Consider the following 27,878-nt stretch of genomic DNA (forward strand, 5'->3'; position numbering starts at 1 on the left):
AAGTCAGACAAGTTATTGCTAGAAATCAGGGAATTCAAAACTAGTGAATACATGTCATGTAACAAGGATGCGATAAACCGCTTTCAAGGAGAGAATCGTTGACGAATAGCAAAACAAATCAGTTCTTGGCTGGGCGAGAATGAATAAGGACTATCTTCAACATAGCTGCTCAAAATGTAACCTTGGTAAATAATTGTTTAAGGTTACAATAGAACATAAAGTTAAAATTAATGAAAAGGGCCTATGGCGCTAACACATTGCTACTCTGAAAGCCTTGATTTGCAATGAAGGATGATTCTGAAATCACCAAATAATAAATGCTAAAATAAACAACATTTTGGGGAGTTCTTACAGGACATAGATCTTTATTTTTTTTAGTAATTATGTTAAGTGATGCTCCATAAAAGCTGACATAATGGAAAAAAGTACTCACCAAAAGGTGCATGATGTAACAGATTAACTTGAATGACTTTGATCATGTAGAATCATAACATTTGTGGAGAAGGGTAAAATACTGACAACCATCCTTCAACAACAAAGTGCACCTGAACCTCCAGCAGGTGTGTGTGCGAGGCTGTTGCTTTCTGTGGTAAAATAATGGTTATGACGAGGATGTAATGGAGGTCCAATGTTATGGAGAAGAAGGGGTTGTTGGCGATGGGGCATGACAATGTTATCAGTGAGTAGTCTCCCTTTAACGGCATTGAGGTTTCTCAACACTCAGGATTCTGCAGCAGCAGGTTCTGCAGCCGCTGCAGATTCTATTGCTGCCTTGGCTTCAGCCTTCTGCTCTTGTTTGTAGCTATAACAGAAATAAACAAGATCACAACCCTTAACAGGCAAATGACAACCCATTTAGGAGAATGTTGTGCCATGTTATTCTTTGAGTCTGAATTTAATGTGACACACACACACACACACACACACACACACACACACACACACACACACACACACACCTAGTTTAACAGTAACTCAAAAGTGAGAGGGAGACTAGTACACAAAGGATGTGAAGGACCGAGAACAGTAGCCATACATATAGTCTTACATATATGATACAAGCGTCTTAGAGTACCATATTAAGCGCTATATACATTTTATTTATTATTATTATTATAGTTATAGAGACGCAGGCTATCTGCAAAAAAAAAAAGACACTCACTTCCAGATCCTGTAAAGCTGGGAGGCACCTGCACCGCCGACAAAGAAGTTGACACAAAACAAATTCCAGTTCTTTGGGATGATGACCAAAGAATATCTGGACCAAACCAAACCTGAAATCAGAAAACAAAAAGGGAGTCGCTTAGCATGCGCGCAGGGAAATGTTTACTTGGACAGAGGGTATGTATTGGTCCCAGAGGCCCAGATAGGCTTGTTTGCAGGAGATCCATGCTTGGACTGGTGCACCGGCCTCTGACACGAGCTGATCATGAATTGTTTGACGTCATTTCAAACTGTGCAACATCTGACAGTCCAGTCGATGTCACAAGCAATGTTACAGAGTTCATAAGTTCCTTAATGGGCCACTGCACGTGTTCAATCTAATGGTTCAGGAGTTGAGGTTGGACCGTCTTCTTCATTGCTTTACTTTCTAATGTGACTAAACACATTTCTGAAATAATTTTTTTTAATCTTATTTTGAATCTTAAAACCCAGAATGTGCACTTGTGTTAAGTCAGCTATGGAGGGTGACACTCTATTAAGTAGAGGTTTGCTCGTCTCATCTTTGAAAGGCTTGTAACAGTCAATGAAACCTGAATGCCCCCTTGGGAAACTACTTCTGAAAAGGGCTGATGATAGGGAGCTGGCCTCCTTGATCTACCTTGAATGAAAAACGGTTTTAACAGTTGAAGTGGGGAGGACTGAGTTCTACACTGGGCTGGATCTTTTTTTGGGTTGCATGTTGCATGTTCATGCATCACGATCTTTGTACCCCACTGTTTACCTGTAGCTGTCAGTACACAGGACTGCGACAAGCTGAGTTTTTCTGCGGGCCGATTCATATCAGCCAGGCCAGCACCGACCAGGGCCTGTTGCAGTGAAGAGAGAAGGAATTATTTACTTAATGTGATCCAGTTCTTCACTGTTATAATATTAACGCTACTGGTACAAGATGTCCTTACCCATTTAAACATCGGGGCCCAGAAGAACACAGTCTTTGGGCCTAGGAATCAAAGAGGAAACATAAATGAGGCTCTCGTTATGAACTTGTAATTGGTATTATTTACACTATGAGAAACTCCTCGCAAACAATCTGATTGGTTTATATGGTTAGACAATTGACAAATACCAATACCTATATGAATAATGTTGTAATGAGGACCGTTTTTTTATAGTCAGCCAGGAAGTTGTCCTTGAAAAATGTGCTCAACATTTTGTTACCCTTGTACAGACAAAACAAGTGTGAACCGTCGTTGATAACAGTAAATGTCTGAACAAGAAAGTCACCAACCACGGGTTTACTACAAATATTTGGGTATTGTGTTTTATAACAGATTGTGCTTTCAAGCTTATAAAGATGCCTCTTCTAAAAAGCTACAACAGCCAGGAAATCCCATGCCATATTGGTCTCTACCGACCACCCCCTGCAGATGGGAGTTTGAGCTTCTAGCTTCAGGTAGAACATACAGATCCAACTTTTGTTTGCATTGCAATTAGAAGGCTGAATTTGCACAACTGAATGCACAAAGACATTGGGGAAAGTTATGCTCAAATAATGTGAGTGATACCTTGACTTTTACCGCCACAGCAGAGTAAACATTTAATTGGTGTTATCCCAGCAGATTATCTCTGCAAATACTTCGGATACCCTTTTCTTGCTCTAAATGTATGCTTCACATCACTTTATTTTTTTCCAGTTCTTTATAGTTGAACAAGCTGAACAAGGATATCGATATGCAAACACAACTTAACAACAACGTTGACAAATGACAGTTTTACTACATTGTATACGGGCTATGGTTTCAATGCAAAAACACGGTTTAAACAAAAGCATCCCCGATCTCTGACGTTATAGGATGGCTATACAGGACAGACTATGGAGGACAACGACTTCATATAGAGCTAAATATCCTGCACTCTATTCATATTTCTGTTACCTGAGATGATTGGCCTTACCTGCTGGATGGTTGTACAATGGTCTCAGTTTTGCAGGTAGAATATGTTCGATCCTGTCTAGAATCCTGTGGTAGGACAATCTGAGCGCAGCCATGGTCACTGGCTAAGCTAGGGGTACTATGCACAATAACCAGATAAACTAACAGCTAACTAGCAACTGTTGTATCGACTACTGTACAACCGCTTAATCTAACGTCAGTATGGTTAGTGGTGATCGTAACGTTTGATAGACTTCTGATATAATCCGAGGTATTATTAAGGGAAATAATGCTGTCCTACTGTCGACCTTCCTCGTCGGCAGCGGTGTGTCCGTGTTAGTGCTGCCAGACCGATAATGATTGGTCAGGACCGGCACCGGGGCGGGGCCAATCTCTTGCGTCACAAGTCCCTCATGTGTTCTTCAATACGATAGGTTCAACCGGGACGTATGCATTAACTCTCCGGCGTGTCGCCAGCGGGAGGAGAGGATAGCCCTCAGAAATCCTACTTAGAAAAAAAAAAGGCAATCGTAAAACTATTTTTCAAGGCCTTGATGTGTGCAAAATATTATTTATTTATTATTATTATTATTATTATTATTATTTATACATCAGTAAATCAATCGTTTCTTTCCAAATAAATCACAGTACAGTGAGAAATGGTAACTCCTCTCGTCCCGAAGAGGGACTGGGAGGAAAGGAAATATTAAACGAGCGCTCTCAATCTCTCTATCGAAGTGTGCGTATCGCGTTGTTTGTGACTGTTTGGCTTTGGGAGCTTAAAATATTGGTTGGTTGCTGCAAGACCATTATCTGCAAGAGAAGTAAACTAAGCTATGCTAACAAGGCAGATAGGCAACACGTCGGAGCCACACCGTAAACGTAGACACTGGGGAGGACAGCCAGGAGAGCTGCGGACAGAGCAACATTTAAATTGCGAAGGATGTTAATTTTGCATGTCCTAGCTTGATACCGCTGCCACAACAAGCTGGGACCCATTTAGATTGCTGTATAAAAGCGACGACGTTAAGGTCGTTTTTTATAAAGATAGGAATAGCTTAGAATTTCAATGTTATTGTTAAAAAGCTTCGGTCGATCACAATGTCATATTCTGGCAATTTGGTTTGGGATGTAAATAAACGTTCAATTGGATACAACGATCCTAATAACATCAGGACCAACTATTTAGGTAAGAAAGACACCAACATCTCACGCAAATGAATTCAGGTATGCAGATTTGACACTCGCTATTCAAGATCGATCGTCGACTCATGTCATGGCCGAGGCTTTGTGTAAAGGTCTATGATCATGTTATTGACGGAACAAAGATCACTTCCCCCAATAATACATATTGTTGTTCAATCTGCCACACGATTTGCTTGCTAGTACACAATGCCATTCTAATGAATGAGTAATTGTGATTATAATCTACACTACTATGAGTTTAAAAAGCACGATAATGTATACCTACCGTATTGACCTACAGATCTACCTGCGCCTAGAAGCGAGTTATTACTCATCTTAATGTTATGAGAAAATAAAATAAACGTTCTGTCTGATGTTTACTTCCTATTTGGCTACAGTTATGTTGATTAGCGATGTATACACCAAAAAGCCAAATTGGTGGCAAATATTTTGTTTTCATACGTTTACCACTGATATAAAGGAATTCAACGCTTGCCCCCAAGTAGGGTAGAATAGCGTACCTCAGGGATTTAGCTTGGGCTGTATTAAGCCAGATTCTGATGTGTTTGGAGCTGCCATTGTCTGCATTTTGGGGATGGATGACCTATGGGTCAGACGTTTGCAACGATTTAATTGGTTCAGATTGGTACAGCGGTTCCAAGGAGGGGCATGTGCCAAATGCCTACAAAATACACTCGTAGGGTCATTTATTGAACTCTCCTGTCCCCCAGAGAGTCTAGAAAACCTAATCAGGAGGAGCCCTTTCACCAACCCGGGTTCCCTGACCGCAGGGGATGTTAGAGGCAGATGGCATAGAGCTTTGAACTCTGATGGTTGATACATGGTGGTGCTGAATGATGATGGGGAGTGAATACTTCCAGGTTTCAAAGATGGGGTATCTCAATGGAAATTAAAAAATAATGGACTAAAGTAGAACTAAAAAGTATCTACAAATTAATTAATGAATAGAAAAAAACACCACGTAGCTCTACTTATTATTAATTGTTCTTTCTACCATATCTTTTGCTAGACTCGTGTCTTTGCCTGACAGTAGATAAGCTTACGGTTTTTAACTAAAATTATATTGGCCTGGGTTGAGATTTTGATGGGCAACTGTAGTAATGATTTAGAGTCTTACATCATGCTTCAAAAGCAGTCAGCCCCCACAAACAAAGGAGATCAGCGCTTTGGTTGGTCTATATTTTTGACGATAATGGATCGTAAATAAGCAGGGAACAACTATGTCATCAATTAAATGGCTGCAGATTTGCTGGTGTCTGGCTCAGGATGAATAATACATCACACCATGATACAGAACTGTTGCATGCATATGTTTTAATGTGACATTTATCCACTAACCAGTAACACCCATGGGCTGGTGTGCAGCAGATGAGGCAGGTAGGACGGTATAAAGCAGTGTCCTCCTGTTCAACCCTTCCTTGTCTCTCTCTCTGTCTCTCCTTTGTTCCTTCCAGGTAGGAGAGAGTTTGTGCAGCGGCTCAAACTTGAAGCAACGCTGAATGTACATGATGGCTGTGTAAGTGACTTATATGATTCTATGCTTTGTTATTGGTTTGTGTCTGTGTGTGATAGGTGGTTGGGTGGTTGCCTGGGGGGTTATTGGTTATATTGGGCCGTACTATGGCCGTTCTTTCATGTGGTTGTATCGGGGCATCTCCAGTCCTCTGGACGTGTAGCTGTCAGAGGTTTTGACTGTTGTTGCTCTGAGCAACCATCTGGATGCCGGCCAGGCTAATAAGGCCTAAAGGAAAGCTGAAGCTGCCTAGGCTCGTGCTCAGCGCAAGAGCCCTTCTCCTCCACTCCCCTCTGTCAGTCACCTGCTCATGGACTGCACAACCCGACCCAAAGCAGCCAAAACAACATGGAAATCTAACAGCTCGCTTGCCCATGTCTTCGCCGCACTGCGCCCGTAGAGGCCCGCAGAAAGGTTGGAGTATCTAACTCTATAAAACAAATTAAATGCTTATCTCAGTTACGTGTCAGTTAACTGTGCCACATTGTATGTTATCAGGGTCAAAAGGTGTCGCTCAGTTTCTGATGCGTTGGATTCTACATTTAGACCCCCCGCCCCCTAGCATCCCCTCCCTGGCCTGACCCAGCCTGTCTGTTACTGTCGGTCTCCCAAAGCTTTAATTACGTACCAGACGAGGCAGGAGGAGATGGGGAGGAGCAAATGCTTCTTCACTTTAACGTTGTAATCGTACACACCTTTCAACTGAGCCTACTTCGTCAGGTGATACGCAGTTTCCATTAACCCGAGGCGTCAGAACATTTTGAAGGCCTTTCAAAGGAGTCTGACCAGGAGTTTTAAAGAGGCATTCACTCCATTGAAAAATGATGGCTGTGCATAATAATTACCCATGATTGGTAGCGCTTGGTCCTGTGCACACAGCAATCAGTATTTTACAGCCTTTGCTATTCCACATAGTTACCCTGAATTTTAAGACCAGTGATTTGTAATTCACTGTTTGTTCATAGGTCAACACTATATCCTGGAATGAAACGGGAGAGTACATCCTGTCTGGTTCTGATGATACCTTCCTTGTCATCACCAACCCATACAACAGAAAGGTAAGAATGTACATCCATACCACAAATCAATCATGTAGAGGGATCTCCTTCAATACAAAAGGAATTGAGAAGAAACCAATAATTCCAATTGAATTGAAACAGCATTGTCCTAGACACTTCCTCACTCTTTCTCATCTCTTCCCCTTTTCCCGTCTCAGGTCAAGAAGTCCATACGGTCGGGTCACAGGGCCAACATCTTCAGCGCTAAGTTCATGCCCCACACCAACGACCAGGAGATCATCTCCTGCTCGGGGGACGGCATCATCTACTACACGCACACGGAGAAGAGTCTGGAGCTGAACAGGCAGTGTCAGTTCTCCTGCCATTACGGAACCGCTTACGAGGTGGGCAAGAGCTTCTCCCACCTGGCTGCTCCTAGTTTAGTAAAGTTAGTTTTCCTTTCAAAAGGGTAGTGTGCACTGTGCAGTGTGTTGTTAACTTGGGTGGAGTCAAGAACGCTAATAATCACTTATCATTTATGTTTAATTGTAATTAATTGTACATTAATGATGTAATTGTACATCAATAATGTACAATTAATGATGCCATTATTTATGAGTGAAAGGGCTGAGTTGATGATAGCTTTCGACATCGAGTATTAGCTTTATGTTGGGGTCACACTCACGGGTTTAATACCACTGGTCCAGGGCTTATTGTGTCAGTCAAAAGGTTCTGGGTTCGAACACCCGGTGTCAAGTATACCTGTAGACAGCCTTGAGAGAAATGCTTAAACCCTACCTGCTCCTTAATGACATGCATCGAAAATAATTCCCTATAAGCACTTTGCATAAAGCGTCTGCTAAACGACAATAACAAATCATAATTGTCCAAATCAGGACTTCTCTGGGGCTTTCTGTCTCTCACTCTTATCTTGTAATCCGCTGACTCTTCTGTCCTTTGCTGTGTTTGTGCAGATTATGACGGTACCGAACGACCCATACACGTTCCTGTCGTGCGGAGAGGATGGGACTGTGCGGTGGTTTGACCTGCGAACCAAGACCAGCTGCACTAAAGAAGACTGCAAAGATGTACGTGGTGGTGGCGGAGCTCCTCACATTCGGGGCTTTACAGTCCCGACACGGGGTTCTGAGCCAGAACCAGAACATAAAGGCATACCTTTAGTATATCCTGAATGGTTTAGAATACTCATTGATAACAACATCATTTATTACACTATAACAGTTGGCTTACTTAAGGTTTTTCCTGCCACAGTCTGTTCGATGAAATAGAGATTCTTGGCTGTCTGAAATGTATGTTTGTTTTTCCACTTCCACTTTTTGTCGTCTGGCAGTAAATGCGTTGATTTAGTCGACATGTTTAGTCGTTCTCCTTTATCGGGCTCCAGTCTGCATTGTGGGATTTCCCTGCTGCGTGCTTGTTTGATTCAGCCAGCAGCTGGAATAATAATTTATAGAGTCGTCTGGGATATAAATAGGGCTTTCTCCCATGACATAGCCGGGCAGCCATCTCTCCACCGTCACTCAACATGTCTCTTGTGTCCTGACAATAATTTCCCCGCCACCCGCGGCCAGAGCTTATCTCTCACTGGGGCAAGTGGAGGGCAATGACAGCCCACTCCCAGCATCTCTTCAAGAGACCACCTGTCAGGACACACCGACCCCCATTACTCTTCACGGGGATCCCGGAGAGCTCTGCACTTAAGATACTGTTTGTCAAGTCGCCGTGCAAAAGAGATGTGGAGTCAATGAAGTACATTAGATGCCACTAGATGTCAACATTCGTTGTTGTGGCAATTTTCGAATCAGTTTTTAGAAAGTCACTGTTGGTTTTGAAGGGCGTTGCCCAAATGGCTCGGTGGAGGAACTGACATTGAAATCTCTTTCATGGCTCATTGGAACCACATCCTGCTTCCGCTTTTTTCTATGTTTAACATGTGAATGCTAAAGACCAGAAGACGTTGTTAAAGAAGGCAAGTTAGTAGCAGCCGAGCAGCAGAGTATAGCCGCAGAGTGGTCGAGTAGCAGAGTGGTGTAGCAGCACAGTACTTTAGCGGCAGAGTATAGCGTTGTAGCTGTATAGCATCAGAGTGTTGTAGCAGCAGGGTACGGTGGTGTAGCGGCAGAGCAGTGGGGTGGCAGAGTCGGTACAATGCGCGCACGTGCGTTTTGGATGCAGTAACATTGAGATTGTAATGTCCCCCGTCGATAAAACGTGATCTATATCAAAGCACACAGGTCTACCCTGACATTGAAACCAACCATGTTTCCAGCCCGGCCTATGACACCAGGGTTCCACCCTCCACTGCACACCCAATAGGTGTCCTCTTACAGTCCTGACAGCTGTTTTTAGAGCATGCACATGGTAGAACCATTTGGGTGGGGTCAGTGGGGGTGGGGGGGGTACCCACCTAGCTCATCTCTCGCTAATCTCGTGTTGTCTTGTGTTGTTGTTGTTGTTGTTGTTGTTGTTGTTGTTTTCTCAGGACATACTGATAAACTGCCGGCGGGCCGCCACCTCCATATCCATCTCCCCCCTGGTGCCCTACTACCTGGCCGTGGGCTGCTCGGACAGCTCGGTCCGCATCTACGACCGGCGCATGCTGGGTACCAGAGCTACGGGTAACACGCTTACGTTCAGCACCGCAGAGGATCTGCCCGACGGTTAAGCATGGGTTTGGCAGCCGTCGTATCGGCAACGTTCACATGTACCTGTAGGTGAACCATGGCCAATGCCGTAGAGCCCAAGTCGTTTTAAATATACATCATTTTCATCGCCGATGGGCAATTGATGTAACTGAGCTGCTGGCGAACTCTGGGGCAATTGCTTTAAATCGTGCACTGTCCCCTTTATTTCAAATGCACAATGAAATAATAAAATATAACTCGTGCTGAATATTGTGCCAGCACTGTATACATTTATGGAGCATTTGTGGTCACAACGAGCCATTCCCTGTTGGGACACGGAGTACTAGCGGTTTATACCCGAGACGTCCCTGCAACCCAACGACTGCTTTTAAAAGTTTAAACACAAGAAGTCCTCGGTGGAACCGTGACAACCACACGCCTGCTGCAACTCGACCCCCGGGCGCCACTATCCTGCTCGTAAACACCTCCTCTGTTCTGTCCCCCCCCCCCCCCCCCCCCTCCAGGTAACTACATGGGCCGCGGTACGACGGGGATGTGCGTGCGCTTCGTGCCCGCCCACCTGTCCAACAAGTCGTGCCGCGTGACCTCGCTGTGCTACAGCGGGGACAGCAAGGAGGTGCTGGTCAGCTACTCCTCGGACTACATCTACCTGTTCGACCCGGTCGACGACCAGGCCCGCCAGCTGAAGGGTCCGTCCGACGAGAGGCGGGAGGAGGTGAGGCGGCGGCGGCGGCGGAGGTGGCGAGGTCACCACCTACAGGGTTTCATTGGCTCAGATCTCGGCCTCGTCAGGCGCCGTCATTCCAGTCTAGACAGGCTTTGGATCTGATCCAACAGCGCCCTGGTGTGGACCGTCTGTTGCCGTCACGGCAGACATTCCTCCCTTTTTCTTTTTTTTATGGGTAGTGGAGAGGAGAGAAATACAAACAGAGTCCGACACATAATCTCAGTGCAGCCTGTCCATGCTAGTTAAGGGGGAGGGAAAACCCGAGGCTTTCCCTTAGCCCGGGCTTACCCCACCAGCTCCAGTGGGCAGCGGGTTCTCCTGAGAGCCGGTTGACCATGCTAATCCTTTGTGTCAGCAAGATCAAAAATATTATTGACCCGTTCAACCTCGGTGCATCCAAAGCAGCTCCTGCCAGGGAACCTGACACCTTCTTTTCCATGAGGCGAGTCCAAGTATTTAGCCCCCTGTGTGGACCCACCTTTCCCTTTGAGCCAGCACCAGGCATCATCGGGCCACTCCCAAGTGTGAGGACACATGCAGGCCAAGGATGACCAATCAAAAAGGAGACGTGGATGGTAAATGGAGAGAGCTTTGTTTTGGCTGGCTGAGTGCTCAGAGTGCTCTGCAGGCTTCTCTGCTGGATCTGTGTTGGCAGATGCACAGCGGTGAGTGGAGAGGGTACGGAAGTGGGACAGAGGAGTAGAAAAGACAGAGAGAAAGGGAGAGGGGTAGGATGGGGACTGATAATAAGACGAGGAAAGAGGTTGAACCTGCGAGGAATTAGGTCCACACGGAGCCGACCCTTTTTTGGTGAAACCGCATAAGGCTTGTGCGTTTCGGCCGACCGTCCAGACGGAGCCGGCGGATCCGGTGCCCGATACCGCACATTTCTGAAACCATGTCCCAGGGTGGTTTCAAATATATCCGGACCTATGCGCTTTCGTGTTAGGATTCGTGTGGACGTCTGAAACGCAAACGATGACATCATTAGCCCCCCACCAGCTGTGGGACGTCAGAGTTGCATTCAATTTTATATTTATTTATTTATTTGTATTATTTTTGTTAAATACAGCCCCTTGATACATTTGATTACTAACTACAGCTCGATGCGGTTTCGCAATGACTCCGTCTTTACGGAGATATTCCTGAACCACATAAAACAAAACTGGATTGCTTTTGCCCATTACGGCGCCGTGTGGACAGGGCCTCATCAATCAGTGAACCTCTTTAACCAAGCTTAAATGTGTTTGCAATTGCCGCGTTAGGAAACGTAGAGATGTAAACGGAAAAGGAAATTGCATCATTGCACGCTTCTCGTTTTGTTCACGACTTGATGGTTTGACTTAATATTGACAATCTGATCAGCCAGTTTGAAGGTCTGGGTTTGGCCAGTAGGTGTGAGATTAGTGTGAGGGGAAACTGCAGGGGTTTGGTGTAGTGATATCTGGCGGGTACAAGGAAGCGGAAACGTACCAGTGGATCAGCTGTGTCTCCATGTGAGCGCTGTTGTACATTCCTTTCCAAATACAGCAGCCCGCTATGTTCTGCCACCAGCAAAAAATAGCCCAGGTCCCGAGGTATAGGGCCTGCCAAGGAGAGCCTAGTTACCCCTCAGCCCCCCCCCACACCCTCCCCAGACCTTATCTCTCTATCTCTCTTTACTTCGCTCTCACTCTCTCACTCTCTCGACCTCACTCTTGCTCTCTCTCTTGTCCTTCTTTTCTCCTACTCTCTCTCTCCCTCTCTCCTCTATCTCTCTCTCTTTTGCCCTTCCTCTCTCTCGCTCTTTCTTTCTCTCTCTCGCTCTCAATCACTCTCTCTCTTCTTGCACTCCTGGACATGGCTTTGCCCATCACCATCCTCTACATTTTCCATTCTTTCTTTCTTTCTTTCTTTCTTTCTTTCTTTCTTTCTTTCTTTCTTTCTTTCTTTCTTTCTTTCTTTCTTTCTTTCTTTCTTTCTTTCTTTCTTTCTTTCTTTCTTTCTTTCTTTCTCTCTTTCTTTCTCTCTTTCTTCCTTTTCTCCCCCCCCCCTTCACCACCTTGCTGCCCCTGATTCACGAGCCCCTGATGCTTAGCGTGCCGAGTTGGGATGTTTATTCGCCGCGTTTCCTGGCCAGGCACCTCCAGCACAAACACATCTCCCCGGCCATGTCCCACTGCGTTTGAAACGGCCGCGAGTTGAAGGCAAAGACAGAGTTGACACGAGTGCGTGTGTGCGTGTGTGCATGATGAGTCCGACAAGGGATGCTGTGCGTGTGCATCTGGGATATTTTGGAGCAGACTTTGGAGTCACAGATTGATAACCTGTGCGTGTGCGTGTGCGTGCGCGTTTATGTCCACAGCTCAGACAGCCTCCAGTCAAGCGTCTCCGTCTCCGAGGGGACTGGTCTGACACCGGGCCCCGCGCTCGCCCCGAGAGCGAGAGAGAGCGGGATGGTGAGCACACATTTATAGGCACACAGACACGCGTTCACGCGTGTCTGTGTGCATGATTGCCTCAGGCTGTGTGTCATTACACTCGCGTAAACATTTTCTTCACGCACAAAAGACTGTACCAACACAAGCCTAAAAAAAAAGCCTCTTCCCCGTACGTTGTATCTGCACGCTACCAGGCGAGCAGAGCCCCAACGTGTCGCTGATGCAGCGGATGTCCGACATGCTGTCCCGCTGGTTCGAGGAGGCCAGCGAGGCTCAGGGAAACAGGGGCGGCCGGCCCCAGACCAGACCCAGAGGTAACCCCCACCCTCCCCTGGAAAATGTCAAGATCGTTGTGTAAAAATCTTGGAAAAACTCGGTTCAAAAACCGTCTCAACCCGTTTACAAGTAGAAGTAGTTTACGAGAAATTGTGGTTTGGACAACGGTTGTCTACATCTTTATTACACGGATGGTTTTCCGCCTGTTCGTCATAAAGCTATGCATGGTATATATGGCTATAATGAGAATATAATGATGTTCATTTACGGGCTGGATATGGATATGGTCTGGTGGCGAGGTTGTTACCGTGTTCGATCTGTTTGTCTTTATCCGTCGTTTTTCCGCCTAGTTCAGATAAAAAAACATTTGATTGCTCTGTTGATTGCCACGCCTTCGCCATCTGCCAACTTTGTTTACAATCTGGGAGCCTGCCTCGTCCTCCGTTTGTCATGACCTGAAGCTCTGTCCGCCGAGCCCTCATTGGTCCTATCAACTTAACATTCTGGAAGGAGCTTACGACCGGGATCCCGGCCAGACTGATCTGCAGAGAGAAACGGAATGTGAACTCAAGGGATCGTGACGGTCACCCAAAGCTAGATATAACTTTGGGGGACCTTTGTATAGAAATACCCAAAGAGAAAAAAAAAGACGTTTTTTTTGTTATTTATCACCAGGGACAGCCATCCGTCCAGAGATAGGCTCCAGTAGCCAGATGGACTCCAGCGCCCCACCGGCCGCCACGGAGACCCCCGCTCAGGCCCCAAGCACTTCAGAGACCCCCACTCAGGCCCCAAGCACTTCAGAGACCCCGACTCAGGGTCCCAGCACTTCAGAGACCACAACTGAGGGTCCTGCCACTTCAGAGACCCCCACCGTATCTCCCAGCACTTCAGAGACCCCCACTCAGGGTCCCAGCACTTCAGAGAGGCCCACGGCGGTGGAGGCCAGCCCCACACAGCCTGCTGCCCCCCCTCCCCCCCCGTCCACCTCCACCTCCACCTCCACCTCGGGGACGTCGCCGGCGGTTACCGCGCAGCCCGCCTCCAGCGCGTCGACGTCGCTGGAGCCCTCCTCTTCGTCCCTCACCTCCTCCCCGGACGCGGAGCCGAGCGGTCACGCCGAGCCCGCCGGTGACCCCACCGCCGCCCCCACCGCCGCCCCCACCCCCACACGCACATCTGGCCCGGCTGCACCCTCAGGTAAGGCTCTCACACACACACACACACACACACACACACACACACACACACACACACACACACACACACACACACACACACACACACACACACACACACACAGTCACACACACAGTCACACACACACGGTGACACACACACACACACACACACACAGTCACACACACACACACACACACTCACACACACGGTGACACACACACACAGTCACACACACACTCCCCCTTTTCAGTGTTTTACCTCCTCTGTTTGCCTCCCCCCCCCCCTCGCCTCCCCGTTCTGTCGTGCCCCCGGTAGAGTTCGGTCCTCACCGGCTCCCCATCAGCCTAGTGTGCCGGCGGCTGCAGCGGCTGCTCCAGCTGGCCGAGCCCCCGGGTCAGGGCGGCGAGCGGGTGGGCCTCGGCCATCCCCTAGCTGACCCGCCCCCCCGAGAGAGACAGTCCCCCAGAGCCCCTCCCACAGCCGCTGCCGAGGGCCCCGAGTCCCTCCGCCCAGGTTTACCCTCCCCCTGCACCTGCTGTCTGCACGGCCTCTACCATCATGAAACACCCCTACCCCAGCCAAATGATCCCCCCCCCCCACCCCCACCCCCTGAGCAGAGTGGGCCCTCTCTCTGCCCAACATGTGACGTCAGGCCCCAGGAAGAGCTGATCACTGTCCTCGACTGTGCAGCAGTCCTGTGATGAAAACTCCTCCCCTCATCCTGCACCTTAATCAGCTCCTCCAATCAGATCCCATCTCCACTCCCCATAAAGTCTCCCGTCATTCCACCTGCTGCTTGAGTGTCTGCCCCTCCTCCCCCTCTCCCCCTCCCGTCCATCCCTCCCCAGTGTGGAGTGCCTCTGTGCGCTGGGCCTCACCATTTTGCCTCCCCACCTGTGTGGTTTACTGATCCACGCTTGATCACACGGTGATCCAGATGCCCAGCAGGCTGACTGTGAGACGCTGAGTTAGCATTAGCAGCTGAGGATGTGTGGCTGTGTGGGGACACGGGTGTACGTAACATGCTGGAGCACAATGGAATGCCTGCAACCTAATCAAATACCTGCTTCAGCCATTCACTACTAGTCCACCCTGACCTGGAATGGATGTAATGGACAACATGATCACTGATCGTGTTCAATTTGTATGCCTACTAAAGTGCATTCTACGATCTATTTCAAAATCATGTCTCTCCCCTGTATTATTTCCTGGCATCACATTCCAACTGCTAATCGCTTTTATAATAAAAAAAAACAATTAGCCTCGTGCCATCATACCCAGTAACGACTGAGGCTGATACCGGGCACTGGGGAACCCTTATCTTTGTGTTCCACACGATTCAACCCAGCTGTGTGAGCTTGTAAGCCAAGTTCACCACAATAACGCCTGGGATTTAGTGGTTCACTTTAAAGTGTGACACCTCTTTTGCTCAGGGATCCATCCTAGTGGCAGTGGTGTTTGACCGGCATTCGCTTATGTTGGGCCGAACTCTTCCTATGTCCGGCGTGGCGTGCTATTCCTGCCTGGCCCGTGATTTGTTTAACATGAAGGGGTGGTGTGATGGTTAGCCTGCCAGCCTGCGTGTGTGATGCGTACGGTAATGAGTATGGTAATGAGGAACTCTTGTGTCCCGTGTTGACTCACAACCGTTTGTCTTCCAGATTCCCCCTCGTCTGTGGTAAACAAACAGCTTGGCTCCATGACTCTGAATGAGCCGCAGGGTGCGTCTCAGACACGCACGCACAAACATCCACGCACGCACACGCACGCACACAAGCACAAACAAACTCACACAAACCAAGAAGATTGTATGAGATTTTTTATTTAAAAGAAGCCTTTTTGGAGCCATTACGATTTTCCAAGACAATCACGTAGCGCAGTAGAGGCAGCTAGCCTGATAGACTTATCACAATAAGGACCAATCCCATTCCTACCCCTTACCCCTTCCCCTTACCCCTCCCCCTTGTTTTGAAGGGGGAAGGGGGAAGGGGGAAGGGGAAGGGGTAAGGGGAAGAAATGGGATTAGGCCTAAAACTCTTTTGTGCTGAAATATCAATAAGTAATCATAAACGCGGTACACACAGGACCCTGGAGGATCAGACACATAATGGGGTTCAGAAGAAACACCATTTTTTTGGGTGGACCCAAAGCAACATCTGTGTCTCATTCTAATGAAACACCTCCCCTTACCCGTCTTCAATCGAGACCAACCATGAAAATGAAACCGTGTCCTTGTCTGTCCGTCTTGTCTGTGGCCCCGTCCAGGGCGACCAGAGGCCGGGCGGTCGGCTCCCAGGGAGGCCGAGAGCGTACCAGCCAGCGTGTCGCCGGCACCAGGGACCTCCACCTCTTCCTCCTCCACCCCCGGTCCCACCACGGGCCGGGCTGGCGCCACAGAACCCGTCCTCAGCCTGCACTACAGCTCTGAGGGAACCACCACCAGCACCATCAAACTGGACTTCACCGACGAGTGGTACGGCCTCCCCCACCCACCGTCTTTACATTTATGCAGAAATGCGTGTATGTTATTTGATTGTATGTAATTGTTCCGCTATTTCATGTTTATTATTGTCCATAATGCATTTTGAAAACTTTATATGCAGTATTCATTCAAATTATTGTTAAATTGTCTTGCATTATTTCATAACTTAATACATATCGCTAAATATAATCAAATCCCGTCGTCCCTCACTTTTTGCAAGTCGTGCACTTTGTCGACGCGATGCCCGTGCGTAGCTCCTAGTTTGAGGTTGTCTGCTTCCTGGGCCTCCTAGGAGCAGCAGAGCCGCCAGCTCCAGGGGCAGCGGCGGGCCCAAAGTCTCTGCACCGGCTGCCGTCGACAGCCGAGCCAGCCTGTCTGCGGAGGGCCGAGGGGCCCGGTCTGTGGAGGGCCGAGAGCCCCTGTCTGTGGAGGGCCCTGCAGCAGAGCCAGGTTAGGAGCATTCCCCGCGAACGACATCCTGTTTTCCCTTCATGGACCGTAGTAAGATATCGTCTGTCGTCATCCCATGTTGTACCAATAGGTGGTGCTCAAGACTATGCTGTTAACCCTAACATTACATTTACATTACAGGCAGTGTAGTGGGCTGTGGTGCCTATGCATGTATCGACAGTGATGCCCATGGTTTTTCTTTCACAAGCCCTCCTTATTAAAGACACCAAGGTGTGGAATCCCCGGCAGGTCACCATCTCCTCAGTCATTCAACGATAGAGCGACCCAAAGAGCAACAGCGTGTGATCCCACCCTCTGCCCCCCCCCCGCAGCTCCTGCGTCGGCCCGGCCCGCCCCCGGCCCCGGCCCCGAGTCGTCACGGGCCGACCCCCCGTCCGAGGCCTCTCCCCAGGGGGCGGGGGGCGCTCCGCCGGCCCTCGAGCGGAACCCGCCGGAGGGCATGGAGGACACGTCCGGGGGCTGCCGGAGAGAGGAGCCCCCGGGAGAGGGGGTCCCCGAGGGGACGCCGCAGGGCGCGGGGGGGCAGGGGGGTCCGCCCGCCCGGGGGAACCCCGACTCGGACGACAGCGACGACGACCCCATCCTCATCCCCTCCACGAGGTTCAGAGGGGGGCAGGGCCAGCGGTACGTCTGGTTCACACTCGGCCTCGCCCGCAGCCACTGGACTATGTATACAGTATCCACAACCACTCAGTGTGTTATGATGCTCCTTGTTATGGGTTCAACATGGCGGGGTGTTGTTCATTGCCGTTGTCGTCCTCCCTGATTACTGATTATTTCACCGTGCGTTTAGATTTAATACGAGAGGATCTGCGGTAGGCGATAGGATGATCAGGTAAAGACTTTGCACGGGCAATTAAAGCGATCTAACCTGCAAGATGTGTGTGCTCCGCGCGGGATAACGCTCATAGTGTTAAGAGGATGGTTTGGTTGTGGACTTTTGTGCTTGCAAGGCAAGTGACTAATCAACAACACGGCTAACCTTTTTAGTGTGTGCTGTGCATGTGTCCCACCATCACCTGCCACGCGTGTGGGCTGTTACCTGCTAGATCGAGGCTGAAACCAAGCACTAGGGATGGGACGAAATATCGGGTTCAAATACACACAAGCACCAAAGCTTGACGATAAAGATGTGATCAGCAAAGCGAAGCATAACCACAAATCATAGATACTTTTAAGTAAACCCTGTTGGGTGAGCTCCGTGTATCGTCCCAGCCCTATTTAGGACTGATGAGAACACTGCATGGTATCGTTAAGAAAATGATAATAGAGAATTAAATGTATGTTTTTTCCGAGAGAGAGAGAGAGATGTTGTGTGCTTTGTAACAAGTGGAATCACAAGCAACAGGTATGTTTTGAATTGCTAAATAATTATCATTGGATGTTGATGTGCCAGGCAGCGTCCTCGTGCTCTACTCCCTAGCCTAGGTTGACAGAGTCTGCTCCTGGGTCTCTTCATCCCATCCCCAGCCCGAGAAGAACGATACATCAGTGTGGCATTAAGCTTGGGAGTGCTGTAGTATATTCTAAAATGTATATACCGTAGGGTTTTAGGCTTTCTGTCTTTTCCTCACTGTTGGTGGAAGGGCCAAGAGAAGCAGCTACCCAACTCTCAACTTCCAACACCTTCTTTTAGCGACACCTATAAGATGTCTTCTCTGTCCTATCTGGGACCTAACGTGACACCGTGCTGTGTTTTTTTTGAAGGAACATTTGCATGTTTAGTGTTAGTTCAGGTAGTTGAGTCAGACAATACCAGCATGCATTTCTCTGGGATCAAAACAATTCTGTCTGACCGGAAACCAGTTCTTTGTTTTGACTGTTAACAAATGTTTAAATCTTAATGTAACATTTGTGATGGGCAAACACAAAACCACATACTCATCCGGGCCCATTGGTCCGCCCGGAAGATACCTTACAGAGGACCTATCAATTGTGATGTGTTTGAATCACTTTGCTTTCAATCAGCTGTTCTCACATAGCGTGACAGCATAGTGATCCAACATAATACATATGGATAGGAAAAGGTGTGTGTGTGTGTGTGTTGTTTCACGTGTCAGCATGCCTTCTCGCCGTTGCGGTTCACAGGCGCTCCGCAGCGGCCCGCATCCAGGAGCTGTTCCGCCGGAGGAAGGAACGGAGGGAGATGGAGGAGAGCGAGACCCAGAACATCCGGAGGCCTTCGGTCAAAATGGTCTACAAGGGCCACCGTAACTCTCGGACCATGGTACCCGACCCGCTGTCGCTATGCGCCTCCGAGTTAACCCGCGATTTATCAACGGCGGATACCAAGTACCGCTATGTTGAACCGAACCGTCGCTCATGTAACGCCGTTGCGGTTGTTTGTCTGGTTTCTCGTCTTCCAGATCAAAGAGTCGTGTTTCTGGGGCGACAACTTTGTGATGAGCGGCTCGGACTGCGGCCACATCTTCGTGTGGGACCGCCACTCGGGAGAGCACCTCATGCTGCTGGAGGCCGACAACCACGTCGTCAACTGTCTGCAGCCCCACCCCTACGACCCCAGTAAGTACCCCGACGCCCTCCCCCGATCCAGCGTGGCTGTGACGCTGCAGGGATACTGGAAATGGTTTCTTGTTTTTTATGGTTTTATTTTTTTTGTTTTCAGTCATGGCCTCTTCTGGGATCGACTATGATATCAAAATCTGGTCGCCTCTGGAGCAGTCGCCTTCCTTCAACAGAGTCCTCGCTGATGAGGTATGATGAATGATGATTAAATAGGGGGCTTTTACCATTGTCTGCTGCCGTCCTTATGCAGGATGCCTTACCTGCTCACTGTAAGTCGCTTAAGGTGGATAAGGTGACTAATACAATGACCAAATAGTAAATATAACTTCAGCTATGAAAACTGTTCTCTGTGAAAATGGGCTTACAGCTATTTACTGTTATTGTCTATTCTAATTGTACATCTAATAGAAATGTTGTTCCCTACCGTGTCTATCCGTCTCACAGGTGATCACTAGGAATGAGCTAATGCTAGAGGAGACCAGGAACACCATCACAGTCCCCGCCTCCTTCATGCTCCGGATGCTGGCCTCACTAAATCACATTAGATCAGGTACACACACACACACACACACACACAGCACACAGCACACAGCACACAGCACACAGCACACAGCACACAGCACACAGCACACACACACACACAGCACATAAACACACTTCCAGACAATACAAACACCGATGTACAAAAACTTTCATCAACTTTCATACATCGTGACATGGGAGTGGTTTCGCTACTTCATTGAAATGGGATATAGTTAGGGTTTCTCAGCATTTTCTCCATTATTTTTTGTCTTTGCCTCTATTAACGTTTTCTGTTTTCCCGTCCATTTTGTAGATCGGCTGGAGGGAGATCGCTCAGAAGGTTCTGGGCAGGAGAACGAGGACTAGCGTTAGCTACTCGACGTTTTAATTTAATTAAAAAAATAAAACACAAAAAACATATTTTTTTGTTTGTTGCTCGTAAGCACTTGTAAACCCAAGATTTGTACATGTCTACTGTAGAATACTTCCCGATGAGAATTTCTATGCCCCTCTCATCGCTTTTTTAAGAAGAATTTCTTACTAATGTTTCTGAATGAGGGTAAAAAAAAAAAGTTTAATAAAGATCTGGGAAATAATAGGAGTGGATGCAAGGGGAGGGAATGTCCTCTAAAAGAGTGAAAGATAAGTTTGTGAGGATGGAAAGTGCAATATTATTTAGTCAGGAGAATGGGAGCTTAATCAGTGTTATGTTTGGTGTTTTATTTTTTGTAGCAAAAGGCAAAGAACTTCAACCTTTATGTACTGCACTGGCGGTTCTGCATGTCAACACGAATCGTGCTTCAATTTAAACTATACCCTTTTTGAGTTTGTGTTCTTTTTTTTGTTATTGAAACAAAAGCTGTATTTTCTCATCCCCAAAAGGGTTAAGTCAACGAAACAATCCGTTGCCCATTTCTTTTGTGTTGCAAAAAGTTTCTGGAGTAGATGTTTTTTCAGATATGTTTCTGTTAAGGCCTGGCACACTGCCTGGGCATCTCGTCTCACCAGTGAATGAACAAATAAATTCATTCCGAAACAAATCACACTTCTCATTCTTCATGTCGGTGCATGTGCCACCTTCTACGTGGGAGTGAAAAGGACTTAAGTGACGAATCAATTCAAAATTGTCGCTGATTATGGGCTGCCAAGGCGGATTTTTGTCCAAGTCGTGTTTGGAAGATGTGTGCAAGTCTAGTTTACTTGGAGTTCACTTCAACTAAGAAAAATGTTTTGGTGATTGGCTATGGATTTCTCACTACCATAAATGGACATTGAGGGACAGTGGGTCGTCGTTTTGGTAGCTGCTGTTGGTCAAACAAACCATTTTATTGCCCTGACTACATTATCTCACACCCTTCAACTTAAGTGGGAAAACAAAAACACTGTCAGAGCCTAATAGGAATTTTGTTCAGTATACTTCGTCAAAAAAAACAGTATCACTATTAAAAAGCATGAATATTTGTATTAGTGGACATGAAAAGTACACTTTTGTAGTGCATTGCTTCTTCCTACAAAAGTAGTACCATATTATTATTCAGACATTGAAACTGACCATATGATATTCATTATTTTATTAAAGAGGTTTCAGTCTTAAGTAAATCATGTTGACTACAGTAACTTACTGGGGTCTCCGGCAGCACAGTGGCTCGCACTGTAACAGCCTCAGAGAGTCATACACAGGGTTCGTATTGTGGCATTCACTTCAGTCTTAACGTCTGGTTACCCCCTGCTTCACTCTAATGACGTGCAAATGAAGACGATATAACTTCCTAAACAGCCTATGGGTTATAATCGCTGTCCGTGTACAAACAGGAGTATCCTTCTATTCAGGAAGTACATGTTGTGATTGCTTGAAATTAACTACAAGATACTTTTTTGGACTACTAGATATATTGGTCTTGGTTTAAATGTTTTTGTACTGCTGTAAGAACATACAACCTTTATATATTTTTTTTTAAACAGGTTTGTGCGTAAACCCACTTGCAACAACCCTTGTCATTGACTTCAACAGCACTTAAACATCAAGTTCTCCAGTCAGGACCACAGACTAACATTGACCTATGGCCAGGATGGATTTAAGACCTCCAGTACACACTGGAAATTGAAGTGCAACTCTGGTGTACGCCGTCATTCCTGGCACACGATCACGGGAGAATGCAAGGGAGCACCAGTAGAAAATGAGGTACAAAACACAATAATGGGAACTATCTAGACACCACAAGTACCTTGGACCTAAAAACAAACACTGACTAACAGATTCTGTTAGTCTGTATTACATGAGGCACTCAGCCATGCAAATAATGAAAAAAATAAAAATACAAAACATTGATAAATAAATCATTGGAGTAAACAAAAGCTACAATTCTGAAGCGTGTGTCACAGCAGTAGAATAATTCCTATATTTTTACGATAACTAGCAAGGCACTTGATGTGTACACTTGGTCCAACATAGTGGAATGAATAATGTCCTGCTTTTCCTAAAAACAATTTCAAGTATGGACGACTACATAATAAACTCCCAAGCAGAATATTGTTTCACCGCATTGGGAGAACTCCTCTGAAAAATATTGTCTTAAGAGGTTGACAATACAAACACTACTCTGGTTTCAGTCATTCGTTTTACAAAAAATTATATATATTTGTGTTTCCTAGTGGCCAGGCACGAAACATGTCTTGTTCATGATTAAAGTGTTGCGGAAGTGGTTCAGTTGACAATTATTTTTGTAGGAATATGTTTTATCCCAACTTCATGTTCGCCCCGTCACTATCGTCAATGTTTGTTCTCTTACAAAAATGTAATCAGCAACGGGCTACAGCGACCCCCTCACTCCATGTCTCCATCTTCCCTTAATGTCCGTCCGTCCGTCCGTCCGTCCGTCCGTCCGTCCGTCCTTCCTTCCTCAAGCCCCTCACGCGTCGCTGTGTACCTCGAAGAGGTTATGGTGCCCCGGGGGTAGCGGTCCATGTACAAAAGCCACATTTATCACTTGAGTTCCTCGTCCTCGTCCCCTGGCTCGTGGTCTCGGTCGTCCTTGACTATCCCCTCGTCGATGCTCTCCAGCCTGAGTCTCTGGCCGTCCAGGTAGCGCGGCCGGGCGGGGGCCGACCGGCTGGTGAACATCCCCGCCAGGAGGCTGGAGTCGTCCCCAAAGAGGACCAGCTTAGCGTCGCTTTCGATGGCTTTGGCCAGGCCCGCGGCGAAGCTGTCCAGGGACTTGTGGATCTCCGCGTGCACCTGGAGCGTGGAGGGGAGGGTGCTTTCTGCTTGGGAGACAAACAGAAGTTAAACGGTTGGAATAGCGACGTTCCAGTGCGAGATCACCTGCATTTGTTCGCATTGCATGGACTTATGGCTGTGTAGAAGCTACAGTTAATTCAGACATAATTAGATTTGATTTTTGTTTATGAGGCTCGAAAAACTGAATAGATTGTGATTGCCTGTGGTTAAAGTTTGAACTTTCAGATTCAGGCCACTTAGTGAGCTGTATGGTGTTGACAGAGCTTGCATGTTCTGGAGTGTGTCTGTCCCCCTGCAATCGACACTCCTTTGTTCCCGGGAAATGACGGGTACCTTTGGAATGCTCCACCTGGTCCTCAAAGGTAACGGAGCTCCGCCTCTTCCCGGACGTGTTTCCGTGGGAGGGGGGATGGGAGGAGCCATCGGTGGAGAAGTTATCAAGCAGCATCACGTCCGTACCTTAGGGAATGAAAAAGACTTGGGTTGCTTGGGATGACAAAACATATTCCACACAATGGCTCTATTGTGAATAGAGCAAATTATGTGTTGACTTGACCTCAATTATCTACTTCAAGACATGAGCTATGAAGCTTAAAACATGCACACGATGACCATCACTGCTTTGGGAATACAATATATCGTCTAGTGATGTCGTCTTCATATGTTAAGCTAAATTAATTACCTATATTGATTTTTAACCAACACAGGGCGGAATTTAGTCATGCATTTCCTTCATTCTTCTTGTGTCCGTCTCCTTCCTGTGTGCGACACTTACAAGAGTCCTGAGTGAAACTGAAGCCGGTGTCTCCCGTGCTGCTCCCAGGGGCCAGCAGCTGCCCTCCAGCCAGCATGGCCGTCAGGTGGGGGGACATCCCTAGGTCTGGAGCACACACAGAACACGCGTCACATCAGCGCTCCATCGGAGCGACGAGAAAAATCATCAAGTGCCTTCAAACTGAAAGTAATAATAATAATAAAGTAGTTTAGCCGTTGCTTTCATCCAAGGTAATGTAATATCGAAGGTCATTTCATTTAGGACCAGCTAGGGCGGCGGCATCTTGCTAGTCCTAGCATGCGTCCATACAGGTACCCCGTGGACATCGGGGATCCCCTCACCCGTGATCCGGTTGGAGATGCTGAAGAGGCGCGAGGTCCGCTGGCGCGTGGCGAAGGGCTCCCGGTAGTAGCGGTCGCCGAAGCACATGCCCAGCAGCTCCTTGCGCACCGTCTTGTTCCACAGGCCGTAGATGAGCGGGTGGCACACGGCGCTGCAGAACGACAGCCAGGCCACCAGCGTGCCCACCGTCTGGGAGGCCGCCTCCGGCCCCCACACGGCGTCGCAGCACACCGCCACCACGTAGGGTCCCCAGGTCACCAGGAAGGTGCCGATCACCACCAGGATGGTGACCAGGGCCTTGCACTGGCTGCCCGCGTACACCAGGCTGCGGCGGCTGCCGTTGCTGCCCGTCGACGTGCTCGAGTTCTTGCGGCCGCTCTTCTGGCTGCCGCCGCCGCCGCCCGACTCGTCCTCGGCCACCACCACGGTGCCGCAGTGCACCTTGCGGGCCTTGGTGCGCGCCACGCGGAAGATGACGCCGTAGCAGCCCAGCATGGCCAGGAAGGAGGGCAGGCTGCACCACGTGACCCAGAAGGCCGTGTAGCCGCGGTCCCGGTGCCAGGACGCCACGCAGGTCCTCTTGGCGCAGTCGAACTCGAAGGACGACCAGCCGAAGAGCGGCGGGAGGCAGGCCACGAGGGAGTGCAGCCACACGTAGACGATCACCACCACCGCCCGGTTCCCCGTGATCTTCATGGGGTAGATCATGGGGTAGAGGACGGCGTAGTACCTGAGGGCCAGCATCGTGTTTGCGTTACAACTCGGGTCAAATAAGACAGCAGGGTAGTGGTGTTCATGGGCACTCGTGTGATGTCGTATTGTTCCGGTGGTATTATTACAATTGGCTAATTATTTATTGGCCAATTAAATCATAGCATATGGTTTAAGGTGATTTGTAGCTCGCACATGAAACAATGAATGTACACACAACTCTTTGAAGTGTTGAAACTATCCATGTTTCAACACGATCACCGCGTGAAGTACCCATATTGATTATAGGTACATCGCACGCAGTACATGTACAAGTTCAATAGGTTATCATATTAAACACAACAACAGTAAGAGCAAGAGAAAAAAACGCAGACTAAATTAAATAATAAGATGTGGAAACTAAAATGTGTTGATTGTGAGTGCAGTATGTGGCAGGAGTGGTACAACAACGTTTGGCCGTTCTCTTCTCGCTCCCTCGTCACATGGAAGGTGGCCACTAAACCCCAACAAATGCAGCATTCAACGGTAATTCAGGACAACATGCACGGCCACTTTAACCCTATACACCTAGGCCTTTATAATGGCCCTTTTGTTGTGAGCTGTTGGCGCGGTCTTCTCCTAAACACTTTGTTAATCTGGATTAGCCTCTGCCTTTTTTCTGCTCCGAAAATCCTGAATACATTTCACTAAATGTAAGAACACATTGTGTTTCATTAACTCCAGTCCTTGTGAGAAACAATCCATCAGCAACACGTTTCAAACTATTAAAAGGTATTAACAGGAAATATGTTCTCACTGTAAACACATTTCTAGTTGCTTGTAAGAAACTATATCCATCAAAATCTCATCAAAACAACCATTCATCCCCATGGCTCCATCAGAATTCCTAACTAAAAGCAGTGCACTGCACTGTATATATTACTAGGTTGATTTACGTTTTGCGTTGAAAAGGTATTTATTCTATTAATACCTTGCTATTTCAGCATTTTCTTACCCTTATCAACATTGGTAAAAAAAAGAAAAGAAAAAGGTGTTACCCACTTGGATTGTAATGTATAACATTTAATTGTGCCTTATTTTGTACCCTCGGGTTCAAACCAGGTTCTGGTTCATTATTTCAGACAAGGCATCATCATAAGCTGTAAATGTAGTTCATTAAAGAGCAAAAGTAAAAAGAACGTCCATAAAAAATACATTTCATCATGTCTTTCCCCAATAGTCAATTGTTTTTGGCACTGTTGTAACTGGGCACTGACCTGTCAATAGCTATCGCCCCCAGCGTGAGCATGCTGGCAGAGCTGATGAGCATGTAGAGCAGTGCGGTGAAGTTGCACCAGACTACACCGAACACCCATTCCCTCTTCGCGGAGCTTACCGCCACGAAAGGCAGTACCAACACGGAGAGCAGCAAGTTGGACAGCGTCAGGCTGAATACGAACTTGTTGCTGGGCGTCAGCAGGTATGGCCTGCGATACAGGGTCCCCACAATCAGGAGGTTTCCCAGGAAAGCCAGGAGTGTGATGGTCACAATGCTGACCGTCTCCAACACCGCCTGGCCCTCATTATTCCCCAGTGCGGTACAGTTCCGACTGGTATTCATGGTGAGAGGCAGGGCCACTGGAGATGTGAAGGCATAGTAGTACTCTGGTAGGAGTCAACAGGGGGAGAAAGGGTATGTGATGAAAGGCCAGTTGGTTATCGGTGAAAAGGTATCCCAAACAGTGGTGCTATAAACCTACTGAGGCTGTTACAATGCAAAATAATGTCAACCTACGCATGCGTTGATTGTCACGGGAAAATAATAAACTCGTATGTGGCTTAACGACTGCCCCTGTTACTTACAAATCTACCACGTTACACTATTAGTATTTAAAATCATAAAGGGGCTTTTTGGGACATCCGAGTGTTGGTGAAATGTGCAAAATATCAGATTCGCTCCAGGCACTATAAAGAAGCGTTGCACACGGGTAATCCAGTCTGTAAAACCCCGTTATAAACACCCGTTATGTATCCGCGACGTCTCATTTTGTCACGCACCGGAGCCCACTCACCCAACCTGGCTCAAACATAAAGTAAGTTAGCATAGCTTAGCGGAGAAAACTTTCTCCATTGTCCCTAAAAGAGAAATCTCGAGCCCTTACTTACCGGTACGGGGGAAACAACGGTACGGGTCAGTATTCGTCCATTTAAATGTACGTTTCCCATTCTACTCGTTTCCCTCGGCAGCAGAACCATGTGAGTCGCGGTTGGACTTTGAGCACGGTCTCTAAGCCATCGTAGTGACTCGTAGTTTAGTAGAAAACCAGCTGCGGTGCAATGGCGTCGCTCCCACCCCCAACTCTTCACCTCACCCAGCGGATCCCCTGAAGAGTGGTGGGTGGTCTGGGAGTGGGATGACATGTAGTCATTCGCCTTGTTTTGGTTTAAACCTGGACGTTACGCAATGTAGCATTTCATGGGTGTATGGTTAACTGCGGTTTACTTTTTGTGAGTGTACTTTTGGTACTTCATATTGGGAATAGTTGCGATATGAACTTCAACGCAGCCCGTGGGGTGGAATGCTGCTTCATTGAATGTGTCAGAAGTTATTGTTTTAACAGATAGACGTCTTATCCGAGGGGTATTGTGTTTGGTGAATGAAATTTGGTTTCTCTGGACCACCTAGGTAGACCAAAGCTTCCCGCAAATACTCGTCACTCCCAATCCGCCAATCTCAGCGGAGGGATGT

The 27,878-nt window shown here is 47.6% G+C and overlaps 3 protein-coding genes across 4 annotated transcripts; 1 reads left to right on the plus strand and 2 right to left on the minus strand.

The window, feature by feature from the left end:
- Nucleotides 1–671: 671 nt before the first annotated feature.
- On the minus strand, nt 672–3,445 carry mpc2b (mitochondrial pyruvate carrier 2b). The gene is made up of 5 exons (XM_056579699.1): nt 3,118–3,445; nt 2,124–2,164; nt 1,946–2,030; nt 1,163–1,274; nt 672–802 (listed from the first exon to the last, which is right to left on the minus strand). The coding sequence occupies exons 1-5, from the start codon at nt 3,209–3,211 to the stop codon at nt 721–723; spliced, it is 414 nt and encodes a 137-aa protein (XP_056435674.1). The 5' UTR covers nt 3,212–3,445; the 3' UTR covers nt 672–720.
- Nucleotides 3,446–3,798: 353 nt separating this feature from the next.
- On the plus strand, nt 3,799–22,531 carry dcaf6 (ddb1 and cul4 associated factor 6). The gene is made up of 21 exons (XM_056579473.1): nt 3,799–4,284; nt 5,756–5,817; nt 6,780–6,872; nt 7,031–7,216; nt 7,787–7,900; nt 9,316–9,451; nt 9,982–10,193; nt 12,550–12,643; nt 12,820–12,939; nt 13,577–14,101; nt 14,399–14,596; nt 15,745–15,804; nt 16,349–16,556; nt 16,858–17,015; nt 17,348–17,660; nt 17,830–17,871; nt 19,125–19,263; nt 19,403–19,559; nt 19,663–19,751; nt 20,007–20,112; nt 20,398–22,531. Exons 1-21 carry the CDS (start codon nt 4,197–4,199, stop codon nt 20,448–20,450), a joined length of 3,153 nt encoding a protein of 1,050 aa, XP_056435448.1. The 5' UTR covers nt 3,799–4,196; the 3' UTR covers nt 20,451–22,531.
- Nucleotides 20,648–27,825, minus strand: gpr161a (G protein-coupled receptor 161a). Of its 2 annotated transcripts, none has more exons than XM_056579471.1 (6): nt 27,296–27,825; nt 26,407–26,794; nt 24,439–25,169; nt 24,098–24,202; nt 23,656–23,781; nt 20,648–23,348 (listed from the first exon to the last, which is right to left on the minus strand). In XM_056579471.1, exons 2-6 carry the CDS (start codon nt 26,748–26,750, stop codon nt 23,068–23,070), a joined length of 1,587 nt encoding a protein of 528 aa, XP_056435446.1. In that variant the 5' UTR covers nt 26,751–26,794; nt 27,296–27,825; the 3' UTR covers nt 20,648–23,067. The 2 variants fall into 2 exon arrangements, with proteins under 2 accessions (XP_056435446.1, XP_056435447.1); XM_056579472.1 differs by having other exon boundaries at nt 20,904–23,345.
- Nucleotides 27,826–27,878: the final 53 nt, after the last annotated feature.

Source organism: Gadus chalcogrammus, chromosome 20 (assembly GCF_026213295.1).
Source record: "Gadus chalcogrammus isolate NIFS_2021 chromosome 20, NIFS_Gcha_1.0, whole genome shotgun sequence".
NCBI lineage: Eukaryota > Metazoa > Chordata > Actinopteri > Gadiformes > Gadidae > Gadus > Gadus chalcogrammus.

Excerpts from the sequence above, each read along its gene's own strand:
- dcaf6 (XM_056579473.1), top strand. The coding sequence starts at position 4,197 with ATGTCATATTCTGGCAATTTGGTTTGGGATGTAAATAAACGTTCAATT. Across the intron at positions 7,217-7,786 it reads ATTACGGAACCGCTTACGAG|ATTATGACGGTACCGAACGA; the intron begins GTGGGCAAGAGC and ends GTGTTTGTGCAG. Across the intron at positions 20,113-20,397 it reads ACTAAATCACATTAGATCAG|ATCGGCTGGAGGGAGATCGC; the intron begins GTACACACACAC and ends TCCATTTTGTAG.
- gpr161a (XM_056579471.1), bottom strand. The coding sequence starts at position 26,750 with ATGAATACCAGTCGGAACTGTACCGCACTGGGGAATAATGAGGGCCAG. Across the intron at positions 24,203-24,438 it reads CATCTCCAACCGGATCACGG|ACCTAGGGATGTCCCCCCAC; the intron begins GTGAGGGGATCC and ends TGTGTGCTCCAG. Across the intron at positions 23,782-24,097 it reads CAGTTTCACTCAGGACTCTT|GTACGGACGTGATGCTGCTT; the intron begins GTAAGTGTCGCA and ends TCATTCCCTAAG.
- mpc2b (XM_056579699.1), bottom strand. The coding sequence starts at position 3,211 with ATGGCTGCGCTCAGATTGTCCTACCACAGGATTCTAGACAGGATCGAA. Across the intron at positions 2,165-3,117 it reads ATTGTACAACCATCCAGCAG|GCCCAAAGACTGTGTTCTTC; the intron begins GTAAGGCCAATC and ends TTTGATTCCTAG. Across the intron at positions 1,275-1,945 it reads CTGTGTACTGACAGCTACAG|GTTTGGTTTGGTCCAGATAT; the intron begins GTAAACAGTGGG and ends TTCTGATTTCAG.